At 45.8% G+C, this 18,931-nt stretch overlaps 1 protein-coding gene across 27 annotated transcripts in view; it reads right to left on the reverse strand.

The window, feature by feature from the left end:
- The window catches only part of Ank3 (ankyrin 3), a 612,404-nt gene that overhangs the window by 303,423 nt on the left and 290,050 nt on the right, over positions 1–18,931 (reverse strand). For 15 of the 27 annotated variants that reach the window (XM_076557040.1, XM_076557022.1, XM_076557023.1 and 12 more), the window contains exon 1: positions 10,754–14,676. The exons of 2 other annotated variants lie outside the window; for them this stretch is intronic. In XM_076557040.1, the coding sequence (XP_076413155.1) occupies positions 10,754–10,867 (114 nt within the window). In that variant the 5' untranslated portion in view covers positions 10,868–14,676. Of the gene's footprint in view, positions 1–10,753; positions 14,677–18,931 lie in introns of those variants that run through there. 10 more of the 27 variants (XM_076557032.1, XM_015997750.3, XM_076557033.1 and 7 more) reach the window with 2 other exon arrangements.

Genomic DNA, 18,931 nt, shown 5'->3' on the forward strand with positions numbered 1-18,931 from the left:
TGAAGATGGTTCTTGAGCACTCTTGAATATCTGTGTAGGTGATCATCCAGAAATCGAGAAACTAATTAACAATGGTGTTAATGAGTGCAAAGTGTAGTTAACACAGGAGTCTTGGAGAGCAGTTCTCAGAGTGATGGATTTAATTCCTCAAGGGCTGAGGGAAAGTGTCCGAAGAGCTAAACCGTGGGACTCGAATGCTATGTGGGGTCAGTGATGTATTCCTAAGATTTCTTTCATCAGTCAGCTCAGTGAGTAATGACTAGTGCCCATGAGCTGCAGAAGTGGTCAAAAATAATTCTCCAATTTTCTTATAGTTCCTCACCTCCTTTCTGGCTGTAGCTGTTTGAGTCCATTTGAGACCATGTGACAGGAAAGGGGGCCGGGAACCTTGCTAAGTAACTCCCTGGATTCCAGGAAGCTGGCAAGATGAGCCGCTCTACCGCGTCTCTACTAAACAATAAATATCCCTGTTGATCAATATGGGAGCTGACACCCAAAGAAATGCATCTCGAGGCTCCCTCCCCAATCAATAGCCGCTTTGCTGTGAGCCGACACCCGGCCTCTGTCACAGACTCTGATACTCTTCCCCAGCCCCACACCTTTCTCCACACCACCCGCTTACCTGCCTTACTGATGTCTTGGTCCTCTTAAAATTAACCATGCTTTTATACTTCCTTCAACTGGACAGGCTTCTTTATCTTTGCGTGTGATGTGTATGGTGTGTGTGTGTGTGTGTGTGTGTGTTTATGATGTGTGTGTGTGTATGATGTGTATGTATGATGTGTGTGTGTGTGTGTGATGTGTATGATGTGTGTGATGTGTATGATGTGTGTGTGTGTGTATGTGTGTGTATGGTGTGTGTGTGTATGATGTGTGTGTATGATGTGTGTGTGTGTAGTGTGTGTATGATGTGTGTGTGTGTGTGTAGTGTGTGTATGATGTGTATGATGTGTGTGTGTGTATGGTGTGTGTGTGTGTGTAAGAGAGTGTGTGTGTGTATGATGTATGTGTATGATGTGTGTGTGTGTGAAAGAGAGTGTGTGTGTGTATGATGTGTGTGTATGATGTGTGTGTGTGTGTGTGTGTGAAAGAGAGTGTGTGTGTGTATGATGTGTGTGTGTGTATGGTGTGTGTGTGTGTATATGATGTGTATGATGTGTGTGTGTGTGTGTGTGAAAGAGAGTGTGTAGCCCCTTGCTCTGGCGAGGTAAATACTTGGCTCACTAAGCCATCCCCCCAGCCCTGTATAGACATTTTACAAAACTGTATTTCACTAGGCTATTACTGTTTGTGTGACTGAAGTCATGAGGGTCTGTAGAGATATCTCCACATGGATGACAAATACGTCCGTATCGCTACCTTCAGTACCAAGTGCACCCTGGACTAACTTCCTTCCTAATTCCCCCATCTCTCTCCCATTCTTTACACGAGAAAGGAGAGCTATATATGGGTCAGATGAGAATGGTAGAACCTGATCCACCCTGATTATTTTAGAAGGACACTGGTGATTGAGAAGTACTAGACAAGGACCAGTTAAATCAAAGCAGAAACTGCACATATGACAGGCAGGTCCTGTTCTGGATGCAGATGACCGTCCCCTTTCATGATGCTTCTGTTCCCCGACAGCCCAGCATCTTCAGAGAATCCGACAGGGGCCAGAGTGTTGTTGAACCCTGACTGTGCGTTAAACATTGATACTGGGTTTCCACTGCTTTGTTCTCTTTTAATTTATACAAACCAGAACACTAATTCGGGCGAAACTACAGGGGGCTGTTGGTCTTCAAGTGTGTGTCTCTACACAAATACTTCTTTAGAATACAATTAGGATGGTACCACAATGTATACAGCATTTGCCTTCAGTGTTAAATCTATATATCAATATCTATAAATAAGCACTTTTCGGTGACTGGATTCCACTTAAAAAACTATTTGAAATGTATAACTACATTATCTGAAGTGCAATTATTTACACTATTTTAGGCTTTTGCATCCAAACATAAACGACTAATAAAAACTCCAACTCTGAAGTCATTTAACTTTTAAGATCTCAAAAGGGATCATTCTTCTCTTGACGTAAGGTTGACCATGGGCACCCATTAATAAAGACCCTAAGAAAACCTCACAGAGATTGTTACTGACTTAACTTAGGGCGTGAGAATGGCCCAGACCCAAGGCAGACTTCTGCCAATGGAGCCTGAGACGTGCTGACCTCTGAACACGTGGATCCCACTGTGTTCTTGCAGCATGACACAGACATGGAGACTATGAAGAATGCAAAAAGGCCCCCAGCACACAGGAAATCCACCAAAATAGTGATTTGTTTGTTTGCTTATATATCTTTTATCCACCTGTGTAGAGCAAGGCACCCTCTATCTAAATGGGGCCAGGGGAGGGCCCTATGAGTCCCTCCTTTGTATTACCAATACCAAACCCAAGGTATCACTATGTAGCCCTGGCTGCCCTGGAACTCACTATAGAGACTAGAGTGGCTTTTAACTCACAGATTGGACTCACAGACACCTGCCTGCCTCTGCCTCCTGAGTGCGGGTGTTAAAGAAGTAGGCCACCATATCCCACTGATGAAGTTTTGTTAACGTGAATAGATGCAGGTAGAATGCAATAAGGTCGAAACACACCTTACCTACTGCTGAACTCTGCTTTCTTTTTCCTAAGAAAATTTATGAAAAGTGGATAGACATTTTCTGTGTTGAGATTCCAGAAAACAAGCTACACAGATCATAGATGCATCATCTTGTAAAAGTAAAATTAGCCTACAAAGAAGATCCTGGGCCTGAAGAGTAATGAAGATGAAGTTTACCCTTTAGAGGAGCAGTTATCAACAACTACAGTAGGACCCAACAACTACAATAACACTGGCCTGGCAAGACACACCCACTGGCGCAATATTGGCATGAACATCTTGGGAGTAACCAACCACTTTCTGATAGGACTTAGGTCCCATTCCACAGGATGAAACCCGTACCTGGCACCATTGTTGGGCCACGACTCCATAGCTAAATAAGCCTTAGGTCCTAGGGAGAACCTATTAGCATTATTCTAAGTAGACAAAGTATTAAAATTACTCCTAATGACTCATTGTTATACCCATAGATGAATGTATCACTCCATCAGAGAAGCCTCTTTTTGCTGTAGATGGTAATTAACACAAAGATCCAAAGGTGGCAAAGGTGCAGAGAATAAGAGACATCAGATTGCTCAGCCTCAACTTAACCATTTATGCTGTACCCCCTAAGACTCAGAGATCATTGCAAAAAGGGGCAGGGGGGGGGGCGGCGGCAGGCAGAAAGACTGTAAGAGGCAGAAGCACTGAATACACACAAGGAAACAGTGTTCTCAGGACACAACAGGGCAGCTACACATTATTTCTTACAGATTCACAACCATGTGCAAGCTTAAGCCTGACCAAATCCCAGTATGGAGAGGGGAGGTCCCATCCCTAGCCAAGGAGTTATTGGCAATTGATAGCCGCTGAGAAGGGAGAGTCAGTTTTCTTTAAGAGTGTGGCCACTGGTGGGTCGACCACATTCCAGTGGAAGGCCACACATCCACGAAAGTATGGGCAGCACACCTTGGACTTGATGGGTAGAGAGGAGAAAAAAAAAAAGAAGATACCAAGTTGGGCAGATGGGGGGAGTAGGTAGGGGAGAAGTTGGGGGAGAGGGTGAATGGTCAACACTCAAATTCCCAAAAGAACTAATGAGAAGTATCTTAATAAAAATAACTATGATACAGATGGACCTAAACCTCTAAATTTAATTAACACATTCTGACATTAATAAATCTATCATTTATATCTAATATGATTTTGTATTGCTCACCATATTAACTGGTCAATAGCAAAAAAGGACTTGGTATTTTTAATGAACAGGTGAGAGAAAATTATGGAAGAAAAACAGTAGCAGGCCAGGAAGAGGAAGGTGGGCAAGCGGCCTGCTGCCAAGTCTTATTCAAATGCCTTCCCTGTCCCTGCAGTTAATGGTGGGACAGTCAAGGGCAAAGGCTTGCAGGCTCTCTACGTGTGAACTAAGCACCCTTCTGCCCTCTGGAAGGCTGCATCGAGATGTTCCTCAGGAGCTGACCTGTGGGGTTCTGGAAGTTAATTGGTCTAATTCCTGAAGGTGCAGGGAAAGCCACATTCTTCATTTTGCTCTTCATTCTCAACAGTAGCAACCGTCAACGATATCTGGTTCTTCCTCTGTGCCAACCTTCTCTGCAAGGAGATCACTGAATCTCACCATGGCTTATGACTAAACACACACAGCAATGATAGTCTTGCTGCAGATGAAGAGGCCGGGGGACACAAGGGTCACATAACTCCCCCAAGATCATGCCGTCAAGTGATAATGCCAGCATTCAATCTCAAACAACCTTACCCTCCATTCCACATTCATAATCATTACACGGGACTACCTTTCATCTACCTACTCAGCCCTCCATCTGCCCATGAAGCCCATCCTCTGATGCAGCAAGACTGAGTTCATGTTTAGCCAATAATTATGACCTGGCCTCAGGGAGCTTAGTCTCCTAGATGAACCAGGCATGAAAATACATCAGTACAGCTCAGCCTTTCAAGGACGGCAGTAGAGAAAACAGCCTCCCAGAGACCCGAGATCACTCTTCTTGATACACAAGGAAACAGAACAAGGGTCTGAAAAACAATTACACCCCATAAAAGCCCATGAGCAGTCTGCATGCACAGCCTGGCATCTTATGACATAAATACCTGGGTGACTAGGTATGAGCAAAACCTGCAAAATGTCAAGACACATGAAACACCACAGCCAGAGCCATGGTCAGAGTTCGTGTCTTCTCAGTTCTGCTCTCAGCCCTACATTGCTTTGACCTTAAACAAGACTGCTCGACTTTCAATAAACTGAGGGCTCACATAGATCTCAAGGCTCTATCACCCTAGCAGAAGTTTACATCCATCACTGACGAGTTACAGGACGCTAGGCCAGTTCTTTCCTGTACGCCTTTGTTTTCTCTATTGAAAAAAAATGAAGATGAAAATAATCCTCATGCCACAGAGAAGAGAGAAAAAGCAATAGCCTCTTGGAATTCCTCTGTGAGAATAATTTTTTTTCTTTTTTTCTTTTTTCTTTTCTTTGAGACAGGGTTTCTCTGTGTAGCTTTGCGCCTTTCCTGGAACTCATTTGGTAGCCTAGGCTGGCCTCAAACTCACAGAGATCCACCTGGCTCTGCCTCCCGAGTGCTGGGATTAAAGGCGTGCGCCACCACCGCCCGGCGAGAATAATTTTCATTTGTAGCATTCAAAACTTTTTAAGGACACAGAACTTGGGGCTCAGCAGGTATGAGCCCTGGCTGCTCTTCCACAGGACGCTGACTTGATTCTCAGCACCTACGTGGCCGCTTACAACTTTCCGTAACTCCAGTTACAGGGGACCCAAGGCCGTCTTTTGACCTCAGATGTGGGATGCAGACATACATGCAGGCCAAACACCCATGCACCTCAAAGTTAACACTGGAAGACAGAACTTTGAAGTAAAACCTTACAATACATTTACACGGAGGATGAGAAAGACAGACACACCGCGATACAGAATTGCTCTGAGAAGCCAACGGTATGAACTGCGATTTCTGATGGAAAAGGAAAAATTCTCCCGTACAAAACATTCTAAAAGAAGTCCAGTTGTGATTTTTTTTAAAAAATTTTCTGTTGTGCTTGTATGTGTTCATATGGGTGTACATGTGTATACACACACATATGTATATGTATACACACACATATATGTATATGTATATGTATGTATATATATATGTATGTGTATATGTATATGTATGTATATGTATATGTATGTATATGTATATGTATGTATATATATGTATATATGTATGTATATGTATATGTATGTATATATATATGTATGTATGTATGTATGTATGTATGTATGCCAGAGGTCAACCTTTGGCTTCTTTTGTTCTTTTCAAAGTCTCTCCCTAGTATGGAAGGCACCTTCAGCTAGGCTAGCCGGCCAGTGAACCCTAGGGATCTGCCTGTCGCCACCTCACCAGCATTAGGGTTACAGGCGCACCCTACCATGTTCATTTTTTTTTTTTTTATGCCGGCGTTGGGGATCTAATTTGGGTTATCACACTTACACAACAGGCACTTTCCCAAGGGAGCCACCTCCCAGTTCAACAAGTCTATTGGGTATAGGGCAGCAACAGAACAGATGTCATTCTACCCATGAAGTAGGACATGAAGAATGCAGTCAAGAGAGCTGGACAGCCCAGTCCATATGGGACCTTCATGAGCTCCAGCCATGGGAACTCCAGAAATCAGTTTACTGCCTCATGACTCAGTTTCTTCAGTTGCAATATGGGGATACTAAAAATACACTCTGACCGGCTATTGTGAATGTTAGATGAGCCTGCACCCACAAGGCAACGCAAAGAAAGCCCCGCCTGGTGCACGGTACCCGGTCAGCAAATAGGTCTGGAAGAGGAGACTAGAATCCAGGAAATGGGATTCTTTATTTCTCCCTTCAAGCCAGGAACTTGGCAGCCTCCCTAGAATCTGATTTCTTCTCACTTCCCACCTACAATCCATTGCCAAGTTCCACTGCATCTTCCCTTAAATATCTTCCCTACGCCACACCCCCTCTCCGTTGGCAGATCCCCACCCTCCTCCAGTTTGGGCTCCCAGCATCTCCTGCCTGGATCACCATCCGAGCTTCCTGACTGCTCCGCTGCTGCTGCTGCTGTCTACAACGCTGACGAGCAATGCATTGCTCCCGAACAGGCATCCTGCCACCCTGGAGCAGGAACCTTGCCAATCCCTGTAGGATGGCACGCACAGGTCTTCATATTCTGGTCCCTCCTGACTTTTCCTGCCGTGTGCTCAGACTTCCTTTCCCCCAAAGCATTCCAAATGACCATCTGCTCTCCATGCAGCCCAGTGGTTTCTTCTGCTGTCTCCATTCCGGCCATGCGGGTCCTGTCATTCCTGTCTTCTTCGTCCCTGCCTTGTCCTCCAAGGCTCAGATCCTTTTCTAAACCCATTCTAACCAACTAGGGTGGTGGGGGAGGGGGGATCTCTGTACAGGCTCTTGGAATGGCTTTTTCTGTCCTGTTGGAGGATAATGGGAGGCGGGTTTATCTTTCTCCTCATCTCTCTTGGGAGTTATCTTTCCGTTACACTATTTGTTTACGTTTGTTTATATCCAACATCCGATAGGAAAGCTGGTTGTAGAACCCACCTCACACATGATTTTTGAATGAATGCATGCATATACAAATGAAACAATGAGGATTTACTCCTGCTTTGTTATTGATCATTCAGATTCAACGGCAGTAATCAGAAATAATTTTACTCACAGAATGAAATTACTCTTAGGATTTCCAGTGTATTTCAGGACCCAGCGCCAGGTCAGCAATGCACAGAGAGATAAAGGAACTCCATAGTGCCCGAGTGTGGGGTTGCCTCAGGCAGTCTTCAAGGGTTTTTTTGGTTTGTATTATTATTATTATTATTATTATTATTATTTACCAGAGATTGCAAATATAAACAAACAGATATTCATACATCTAAAAACAATTTACTGTTTAAAATAGATTTGATGTTCTTGATATTTCTCAGTGCAGAAATGCATTAATGTGCATTTCATGGGGAAAAGGGCTGAACATGCAGAGAGCATGAATCCATGGATAATGGCAGCAAGGGGCATGCAGGGACCACAGAGGCACTGCCAGAAGGTAGCGCATGCCGCCCTGGGTTTGTGGCAGGTTGAGCTATCTACTGACACACACCTATGGGCTGGTGACATAGTTTCTCTCTGCAAGCTGCCAAGAACAGAGACCTAGCATCACCTAGCCAGGGCATTGTGCCCACCTTGGCTTGCTGTCCTTTGCTGTAAAGCTAAGCAGCCTATTAGGAGAGGAGTGTGTGGAGGGGCATGGAACTATGACAGGAAGGTCCATGGGGAAGCATGGGATGAACTATCGGTCTTTAATGCAATATCCATTGAAGCCTTGCTTGTACCCCCTTCCAACAGAATCAGGGGCCTGGAGAGATCTCAGCAGGAGAGTATGAACTGAACATGTGCAGGGACCTGGGGTCCTTTTCCAGTAGCTCTCACTTTCAACCCCCATGAAAGGCTTTAACCAGTTCTTAGATGCATTTCTTTTTTAACCCACTTAAAACTGCTTAAGGTATGCCAAGAATAAAACATCTTTGTTAGAATTCAACATATTAAAAATCCATTAGCATTTTTGGTTTGTGTGTGTGACAGGCAGTCCATGCTCCTAGTTAACATATCTAAAATAGAATTAAGGCGCAGCTCACTGGCCTTCAGGAAACCTGGTGGAGTGGCAGCCTGGTATTCCAGTTCCTATGCATCCTGTAATATATACTATACTGTTTAGTCATAGTCCAGGATGTTTGCTGCTGTGTCATAGAGTCAAGACAGGGTCATCTCAGGCTTGCTTAAACCTGAACTGCAAAGTCTCCCATATATAAGTCACAGGCTCTTTTACGTAATGGCAGCTCAGATATTTCCAAAGCTTCTCTACATGGGTTGTCTGAGAGTATTCGCTATTACTTTTATGTAATTAGGAGATCCTAAGGGATAATTCTGCTTTATGAACAACTATCCCACAAATACCCACAAAGCACTGTTTAAAAGCAGCTTTCCCCCACTTCATTGGCATAGGGTCTGTCTTATAGAACAAAGTAGTCCACTGGCCTTGATTAGGATTCTAGAAAAAGGTTGAGAAGAGGCTCAAAGTCAAACAATTCAGGGAACAAAAGTTACATTTGCCATATGAAATGGATGGAGAGTATGTCTTCAAAGTAACCGAACCTTAACTCCATACATTAAGAGCCATCCATGGAAAGTATGACCATGGGGACTATCTTCCACAGTACATTGTCCTTTCAGTAATACATCTGAGATGCTGTGACAGTGTCATTCCTCAGCCACTTTCTGCAGCTCCCCTCCGAGAGTCCTGAGAACAATGTATCTACATCAGCTTGTCTGTCCACAATGGCGGTATTGATAATGCGCTATGTGGCCCTCTGGTTGCTAAGAGATTTACATGGGGCGGACTGTCGCACTTCTAACAAAGCATTCTGGTCCACAAAGCTTTTGCTCCAGCTCAGTGAGTCCTGAAGCAGCTCTACCTCACCCTTCCCTGTGTGGTTACCTAGTCAAACAGGGACCCAGGTCAGTGACTGCTGCTACAAGGTCCTGCCTGCCATCAACCTTCAGGAGGACACTGGGTCTTCACAAAAATGTATGTCCCTGCACCCCTGTGTCTTGGAAGCCCACTTAGCATCAGGGAATGGAGGCAGGGATATTTGGCAAGGGGCCATCCATAGTGACCTTCTCCGAGCCAGAGCTCATGTAATAAAACAAGACTAGAACCTTGTAAAATACCATCATTTCCTAACTCTGCTATATAAGGTTTTGAAACAAGCCATGGCAGAATCCCTCACCCCAAGTTTTTACTTTTATGAAAAGAGATCCAAGGAGTTTATTTACAAGAATACCCAAAGGAGAGGTTTGCACATGCAACATCTTGCCGCAAAACTGCCGTAACCCTCCAAATGCCATCTCCTTCGGCAAAAGGCAGAGGGCCTGCTCTTGCAGAGTCTAACCCTGAAGGAACCTGGGAAGGTACCCAAAATAGCCACCTCCCTCTTGAAGAAAGGTAGATTCCATGGATGGAATTGGCATGTCATTTGCAAAGCAGATACATCAAGGCTGAGAATTCATGAAGAACCTTTTCCCCTTGGGGCATTCCCAGACACATCAAAAATGTTTTATGACTGGCTTCCATATTCAGATGGCAGGTTTTTAGTCTAAATGTTCTTAATTGTCACGCAGGGAAAGTCCTTTGGACCATCCGGTCCCCACAAGTCATCTTAAAGGGCAAAGCTATCAAATAGTAAGAACTCTCGAGCTTCAAGGAAACACCACTGGCCTAGAATCTCTCTCTTGTGTGTCCTCTCCAGCCCTGGACATCAGAATTGGGTACCTAGTGCCGCATCGGGCTTTGATCTCAGGCTATCAGTGCTGAAGGCTGCAGGACTCTCTCCTCCATCCCCCAGGCCACAGGAATTCCTGTGTTTAGGATCACTCTCACCCAGCAGGTAAGACTCAAACGTCTGCGATCTCAGATCTATTTAACCACAAAAAGTTATTTCTAGTAGCTGATTTCCATTGCAGAATCCTAGCTCAAAAATACCTCCTAGAGCTAAGAGACCCAAGGACAGCAAGAAGGCAGAGCAGGAACCGGCTTGAGGTCACAAAGCTGCCCAAGACAGGCACACATGTGACACACTTCCAACCCCAAAGCGGCTTTTCCACACACCAGACCTCTAAGAAGTACAAAGGCCGGCCCTCCCGCACACCAGAGTCACCTGCAGTCTATTTAACCTTGACCCAGCTGCAAAGAAAGTAACTTTAACTCCTTGGCAACACCCTTGCGTGTTGTACAAACGTGCCGGTAGCCCCTGGAAAGTGAGGCGCACCTTCTGCAGAGCCCTGCAATCACCCTCCCCAGACTCAGGAGGAAGCCTTCCCTGGCCCAAGCCCAGCCTGTGACCATGCTTTACCAGCAGCCCCCCATCTCCACTCCCAATTTCCACTCCATGCTGCACGTGGAAAAAAAAAAAAAAAAAAAAAAAAAAGCCCTCCATGCTTGTCTCGGATGCCGGGAGGAAATCCAGACACAAAGATGAGAGCCCGGTGGCACACATAGCTACTACCTTCTTCTTGCGATCCCGGGACCGTTTGCGGTGTTTCTTTTTTTTCTCAGTCTCTTCCTCAGCATTGATTTCTAAATCCCGGTTCTTCTTTAACTGGGAGGCGGCATGAGCCATAATGCATCAAAAAAGACCCTGTCGAGCACGCCAAGCTTTCTCCGCGAAAAGGTGATCTCCTTGGGCACCTCTAATTAGGCAGGGAACAGCATAGCCTTCGCCCGGAAAGGAGCCTGGGCTGAAAGGCAGGGAAGCATCCAAGAGGCAGAGAGGCAGAGAGATGCTAAAGAGACTGCAGCTTTCAAAACCCACCACAGCAGGGTCCGGATTTCACCCTACACCTTGCTGCGCCTGCCCCTCTCCCGGAAAGCGCAGCCATCCTGCTGCAGAGGCTGTAGTGGAGGCAGCTGGGACCAAGGAGCTAGCTGTGTTATGGCCGCATCCCCTGCCACCAGCTGGAAGTGTCTAAGTGATTCCTCCGAAGGGGGAACGCTGCTGCAAAGGGTGCTCTTCCGAAGGGGAAGGATCCGGAGTCACCACACAGGCGGCAGCGGCGGCGGCGGCAGCCGAAAGCCAGCACGGATCCTGAAAAAAACCGACTTCAGAATCCTCCACCACACGAGAAAGGGCTGCAATTTATCCATCAGCCTAGGTCTGCACCAAGTGGAAATTAACCCATCGGAGAACGGAGCCGCTTGAGTTCAACTGCTGATGGCGGCAAAATATATAAAATAAATTAGCTGCATTTTCCCAGGGAGATGCTGACTCCATTTTCAGGCAAACAATGCGTGCATTGCTGGGCTCAACAGGGCATCCTTTATGCCCAGTTAGTCCTGATGCATTTGGTGGAGAGGACTAAAGAAGGGTCTGTTGTCTTTTTAAAACAACACGCTCATGACAACACATTATCCAGGAAGGCGTGAGCCCACTGTTGTGAGGGACAGATGCCCGATTCAGAGGTTCCCCAGGACTCTCCTCTCATGTGCTGTGGGGGTGCAGAGGGCATCAGGACTGTCAGCAGTGTTGCAGAGTGGCTTTCATTCTAGGGTTCATTGTAATCACGCTACTATGTGCACCACCTGAGTCCTCCGCGACTGCAGCCTCTGAATATTCATTAGGAGAAGTGAAGCAGCAGCGTGGCCCAAAGATGCCGGCATCTTCTGGGAGCGTGCCCTGGAAAAGAGCTAAGCAGGGAATCTCACACACACACCACCATGACCACCACCACCACCAACAACAACAACAACATTGACAGCTTTAGCAAGAAGTCCCTGACATGCTAGACTGGGCCCAAAGCCTGTGGGCTCCAGCTAACACCTCTCAGTTTCACCAAGAAAATCAAATAAGGGAATCAAAAGGAGAGGCTCATGTGGCCTGAGCACCGTGGGCCTTAACTTGGGAGGTGGACATCCTGGGCTCTGCAGAGGGAGCTCCGAGCTTCCTAAAGGATGGATCCCAACGCCCAGGGCATTGTGGGGATTGGGTTGTGGATCTACAGAGCAGTTTCTCATCTGGTGTATGTCTAGAGCACTGAGTGGGATTCTTACCAGCAACATCTACAGATTGATTCTGCTGTGGCTATCAAAGGTCCCCTCTCTCCCACTGAAGGTCTTCCGGTGATAAAGGTCAGCAGTGATAAAGAATTGAAAGATGCAAGGCCCCCAGCCTGTCGTTCTTATTATATGCAGATGGCACATGTCACTGAGACCAAATGAAAAGCACGCTGATCACACAGTTGATGAGGGCCTACTATGTGTACCCATTCACACGGGCTCGCTTTCCCCAGAAGTACCCTCGCAAGGAAATGGCGTGTCCTAAGAACTTGGTTATGGTCTCTGAAAACAAAATGCATAGGTGTGATGGCTTGCACTTGCACGTGCTGGGGAGGCAGAGAGCAGATCCCAGAGGCTCACTGGCCAGCCAGCTCAGTGTCCTTGGTCAGCTCCAGGCCAGTGAGACACACCGCCCCAGAAAAGGGCGGGGGTGGTGCCTAAGGAATGACAGATGAGATCGTCAGGTGGGCGCCACAGGCATGCACATGCACATGCACACGCACACGCGCGCGCGCGCACACACACACACACACACACACACACGTACACGAATGTCCTCATGTGCACCCGCATACCCACACGTGTACATGTATGTGTGTATGTGTGTCTGTTATTAGACTGTCTTATCTAACAAGAAGCAGGCAAAGGTCATGGAGGTATAGACCGTTCTAACTCAAATTCAAAAGCAGACGAGCTCTTATGGGGTTGGTAGGGAAAATGAGTGGCTTTATGTTTTCCCACCAGGATTTTTCCCCCATAAGACGTAAGTGGGCCAGAGGAAGGGATGACATGTGACACTTTCGTATGGCGTCTCTCTAAGTCCTACACTTTTGAGGAATATTCGCACAGTTTCAGCCAGCTGAAGAGGGCAGCCAGCTACAGAACTGGCAACTTTCCCACTGGCTTCGGAATCTTTTTCTCCTCCCTTTGTAGACACTAATGATACTTCCAAATGTAGCACATTTATGAGTACCCTTGATCAAGGCAAAGGCTGGCAAAGCAATTCACTTCCATTGATCGCCACCAGTAATAATTAGGAAAAACAAAAAACCAGCCACAGGTACTCCTCTCTAGAAGTTGTTGCTGCTCCAAAATGGCCAGAATTTGAGAATGTAGAATGACTTTCGTGACAATCGTAATGAGAAAAATTCTATCCATTGGCTACTTCCTTGTATTAGTAAGTCAGGAACACATTGAAAATAAATTCTAAGGCACGGCTTACTGAGTTTCTTTCTTAGAAGAAATGTGCAGGTTTCTCCTTAGCCTTTAGACCTGAACTCCAAACCGTGACTCTACCAAGGAAGGCATCCCTATAGGTCCTACATTTTTATTGTTTTACTGAAGAGTTAGCCTCTTGCTCGACTAAAACTTGACTGAACTATCCTGCTCCTATGGAGGTTAGAGATGACTGGTCGGGTTGGCCAAGATGACATACTTCTGGAGTGTGCAGTGGGTCCCCAACAGGAACAAAAATGGGATGCAGATGCAGGATGCTACGGAGAAAGGTGGAGCATCCCAAAGCCAGCTCCGTGGCCATTCACATCTAGAGCAACCTCTCCAGTCCCGCTCCTAACAGACAGGCTCGTGGCCAGGGTGAAGAATGCCAAAGCTATGAAAAAGTACAACACCCCAACCCTCAAAGGACTTCCCTACAAGGATTCCTAGATCGTCCTTTCAACATATAGGGCAAGAGTGATTGTTCAAATGTTCACTAACCGATGAGGCTTTTGTTTTCACTAAGTCCAATGGAGGTGTCATGGGTGTAAAACTTGAGGAACTTGGCAGATTTCAGAGAGGAGGCAGGGAGCACCATCCCCTGAGTCCCCTCCACCTCCCTCTGGAAGTCAGAATTGATGTGCTGCCCCCAAAGCAAGCATGCTGCGGCCAAAGGTCCTGCTCTTTCCCTTGCATGGAACATGTCACCACACCTGTTGTCGGGGAGTGACTCCTACTAACGAGATAACTCTTGATTTCTTACCAGAGTAAACGGGTTTCCTTCAGAATAATTCCTCTATGTGCAGCCTTAGACCATGAGGCGGCGACTAAATAAAAGTGCTAATTGCTTTCTTCATTGGTAAATGGAGCAGTCACTCTTCCTTAAGTAATATTCAACTAGGACTCAAAACAAGTGTGAGTAAATATTCTCCTAAAAGAGACCAAGTCAATTCATACCAGGATTTCCAGACTTGAGATATCATGGCCAAGGACTTTCCCCTCTTCCTTCCACTCTGGTCTACCTTCACCATTATCTCAAGGCAAGCTCTGATTATCTTATTAGTTCAGCCAATCGACAATTTGCCTACTCTCAGTTGGCCTTCATTCCACACTCTGTCTGCATCGCTGAGCTGAGGTGACAGAGATGACGATGTATGTGATTTCTATATAATATATATTATATAGAAATATATATAAATATAAATATATTTCTATATAATATAATAGCTCTGTGTCGTCCCCCCCCATTTTAAAATCATTTCTTTGAGAATTTCATACAATGTATTTTGATCATAACCACTTCCCCAATTCCTCCCAGATCCACCCACGAATGAGATATTACATGGTGGAGGTACGGAAGCTGGGCAGTGTGTGGACTCTATACACTACTCTATCCTATAGAGTAATGGAAAAAGCAACAGACCAAATTCAAAACATAGCACCGCTTGGAAGCTGTGTTGTCCCGGCTTGATGTCAGGTTGTCAGCAGTGAGTGAAGTGTCTACTCGGATAGCATGAAAACTATTTCCTGATACCTCCACTTCCCTCCTCTCAGAACTAGGACAGTCTCACCAGGACAGAGTCAAAACATTTTTCCCCTCACAAGGAAAAATGGATCCATTTTTGTCTCATGAATTTTGGCATCCCAGGTAGAGACACCATCACGGATTCCTGAGCAATCTCCCAACGATGTAGAAAAAGAAGAAAGACAATAAGCATTGAGGAAGAAGCACCCTGGCAAATTTCAAACAGAGTCACGCTCATTCTTCATTTTCAGATGCTTTAAAAGGGCTTGGGAGGCGTGGCTGGCTATCCCTGAAGGACTCTGCGGCCGCGTTCCTCCTGGGGTGTGACACCTGTGGTCCATGAGCACTGGCCTTGGTGCCATCTGTCTTAGTCCTGGCTCTGCCCTCCTTCCCTTGAGAAGACCGTCCATTCAACTAACTGGGCTGACCTCAGCGCTGCAGAGAGAGCCAGCTGTCCCAAGCACGCCAGCTGCGTCAGTGACCTCACACTTTGAGCAGATGGGGACAGACACACAGGGATGGCTTCCCCAGAGTCTGCCCATCAAAGCCACACAGGCCAGCATAGAGATGGGAGATCTTATCGCAGGAAGAAGGCACCACAGCCACACCCCTGGTGTCTGCCTGCTTGAAAGAGGACACTGGTAGTGCCAGGCAGAGCCATGAATGCGCAGCGGGTGAGCGGGATGGTGTGCAAACAAAGCCAACCTGACAGCCTTTTCTTCTCTGGGTTCCCACAGGAGAAGGAAGTAGACCAGATGACTTCAAAGACACCCTCTCACTACTCCTGTATGCTCTGTATTTAGGTGACAGAAGTCACTGGGTGAAATAAAGAAAGCTATCTAGGGATGGTCTATTTAAACAGACGTTATCATCTGTACTCATCAGCCGCTGCACTCATAGGTGGCTGTTGGGCCTGAAATGTGGTTAATGCAGCCAGGGAAGGCAAATTTTAACTGAATTGAAAAGTGCAAATTGACAACCAATTCTCAACCGAGATACTAGAACACAGTCAAGCGTACTTGGAACAATTTTTACATGTCAACCTACTCTGTTCAAGTTTCATGAACTAAAATGCAAATTCGTATTTTAAGACAAATTTAATAAAGCGTAAATCATCAAAATAATTTTCCCCACTGATTTATGCTGCCACCACAATACTTTGAGTTAGTCCAGTTAAATCAAGTATAGTTTCCTCCTTTAAAAATGCAACATTAAGAAATGACATGTATGGGATAATCTATTTCTGCTGACAGGAGTAGTTTACATAAACTGTTCATTTGTATTTACAAAGAGAGGATCCGATTTGTCACAAATTGTCCTCCTAAAAGTAGATATTACCCCAAACAAGCATCAAAGGACACCCAGCTGCCATTATTCACTCTGTCTCTCAAGAAAGGAAACGTAAGGCTCACTCTACAGAATGGTATTATTCCAGCACTCAGGAGGCAGAGGTAGGAGGCTCCTGAGTATGATGCAGCCTGGGCTGCATTGTAAGACCCTCTTCTAAAACACAAATAAGCATCAGTGCACCTTGAGGAATAGCAAAGGACGCGAAGGTGGATACTATGAAGGTCTTGAGTCAAATGTGTGCACTGGTTTTCAGGCACTCGGCTAAAAGTAGCAACCACGTTCTACTCACACACTGGTCACGTGCTCTCCCAGTCACAGTCTGTGCTGGCCCTGTGCTTGGTTCCTGGGTCATGTATACAAATGAGACTTGGTCCCCCAGTGGGAGAAAAAGATGAAATAAATAAATAGGAATTAGCAAAGGTAGCACACAGTGGAAGCAGAGGAAGGGTGGGGCAGGACAGAGCCACAGGTCAGCCCCCAGGGAAATACTTTCTAGGTCAGGAATGTAGGCTCTCCCCCATTCACAATGCTATGAGTTAACCCTTCACACTCCAGTCAACTTAGCCAAGCACTCACGGGCTAAACAGGTGACAGGAAGCATCATTTATGCCCTCCATGAAGATGTTACAATGATGGATAAGATAGATAAAGTCCACCCTCAGAACATTCCAGTCTTGAGAGTAAGGGATAGGGGTGGGGGCCATAAACAAGTAAGTGATGAGACAATGTCAGATAGATAGTAAAAAAAATGTGCTGAAGAAATGCAGAACCGGAAGTGCTCAGGCAGAGAACTGTTCATAGACCCGCCTTTTGCCTTCTTTAGATTCCCAACAGAAATAAATCAAGATGGCGAGAGCCAATTTACCAAGGCATTCTACTCCACTCCGGTGGTAATTTTCTCGGTGGGATGATTTTCTGGTGAATTATTTGATAGTTACTCGATGGCTTCTTAGGTCACGGGTTCAATCCTGATGCAATTACAGAAGATGGACATCCGACATGCTTTTCCATCTCTTGTCTGCTAACCCACCTGAACAGTTAGAGCCCGTCACTCTCATTCACTGATGCTTTAGTGACAATTTCAAGGACATTGACAGAGTAGACCATCGAGTCATGCAATAGATTCCCCGTGTCCTTGTGGAAATGTGTCTCCTTTTTAGCCAAACGTGACATAGTCTGGGATTTCTTTGTTTGTTTGTTTTTCCCCTAAGTTCTTGTTCTTTAATGTTTAACCTATCCAAGGTGGCCCAAAGGAAAGGTCACGCATATAACCAACACAACACACCTCCTCACTTCGTTCCTAGTGACTATGAGAAGTAAGGGAACCCTCTGCACACCTTACTTCCTGCCTTAGCTGTTAAATGGAAGGCACAGTGAAGTTTCTTAACCATCATGCACTTGGTGATGATGAAATGGAGTTGGAAGGAAGATCTGAAAATTGACTGTGTGTCCTTTCCCGGTTGTTTTCGGATCAAGAAGCAGGCAAGCTGAGCTGACTTTCAAAGGACTTATTTAGAGAAGTGGCTGACAGCAGAGGTGAATGTGAAGGGACAAATGTGAAGAGTCAGAAAGCTGGTGGCCTGCCAGGTGTATTGGCCTGTGCCTTTAAGCCCAGCACTGGGGGGGGGGCAGAGGCAGAAGGATGGGAGTGTAAGGCCGGCCTGGACAAAACAGGGAAATCTTGTATTGAAACAAAAACAAACCAGTGATCATTTCCCAACCCTGTATAGGAGAGAGGGTGACATACTACAAGAAAGGAGTTCTGCTTCCAGACAGTAAAATGTTGAATCATTTGATTGACAAGGCCATAGGTATAGTGCTAGGAGAGAGCAAGCGAGCGAGTGAGCGAGAGAGAGAGACTGAGACTATGCCAGATCATATAAAGACAGTCAGCAGTCAAATGTCACACTAAAACCCAGGCACAAGCTTTTATCAAAATATGGGACACATGCACTTGTGTCTCATAAAAATGCTGAGGTTGGGGATGTAGTTAGGTTGGTAGAGTGTTTGCCTCGCATTCATAAGGTCCTGGGTTTGATCCCCAGTACCACACAAACTAAATGTGGTGGCATATACCCGCCATCCCAGTACTCAGGGGGTGGAGGTCAGAGGATCAGGAGTTCAAAGCCATCCCTAGCTATATAACACATTTCAGGTCAGCCTGTAGCACGTAAGACTCTCTCTAAACCAACAAACAAATCTTCCTGTTTTCTTTATTATCACACTCATGGCCATAGGAAGCACTATCCACAGAATTTAGAGCTTTGTCTTTCTACAGTGTGGACACTCATGTCTTTCCTCTCCTACCAGCATGCTTCAGTAGCTGATGTCTAGAAACACGAGTATCATAGAAAGCAAAGACGGCACAGAGAAGCATGGGCTGATGCTGATACAGACTGGCACTTGGGTCCCTAGCAAACTTGGAGTACCCCTTGGCTCCTATGCATCTTGTGAACTAGTAAATCTCAGAAGGCTTTTTATCCCATGTTACTTCAGGAGGCTCATCGTCAACCAGTGCAATGAAGACTCATATGATGGGGC

The sequence above is a fragment of the Peromyscus maniculatus genome, chromosome 21 (genome assembly GCF_049852395.1).
Source record: "Peromyscus maniculatus bairdii isolate BWxNUB_F1_BW_parent chromosome 21, HU_Pman_BW_mat_3.1, whole genome shotgun sequence".
Taxonomy (NCBI): Eukaryota; Metazoa; Chordata; class Mammalia; order Rodentia; family Cricetidae; genus Peromyscus; species Peromyscus maniculatus.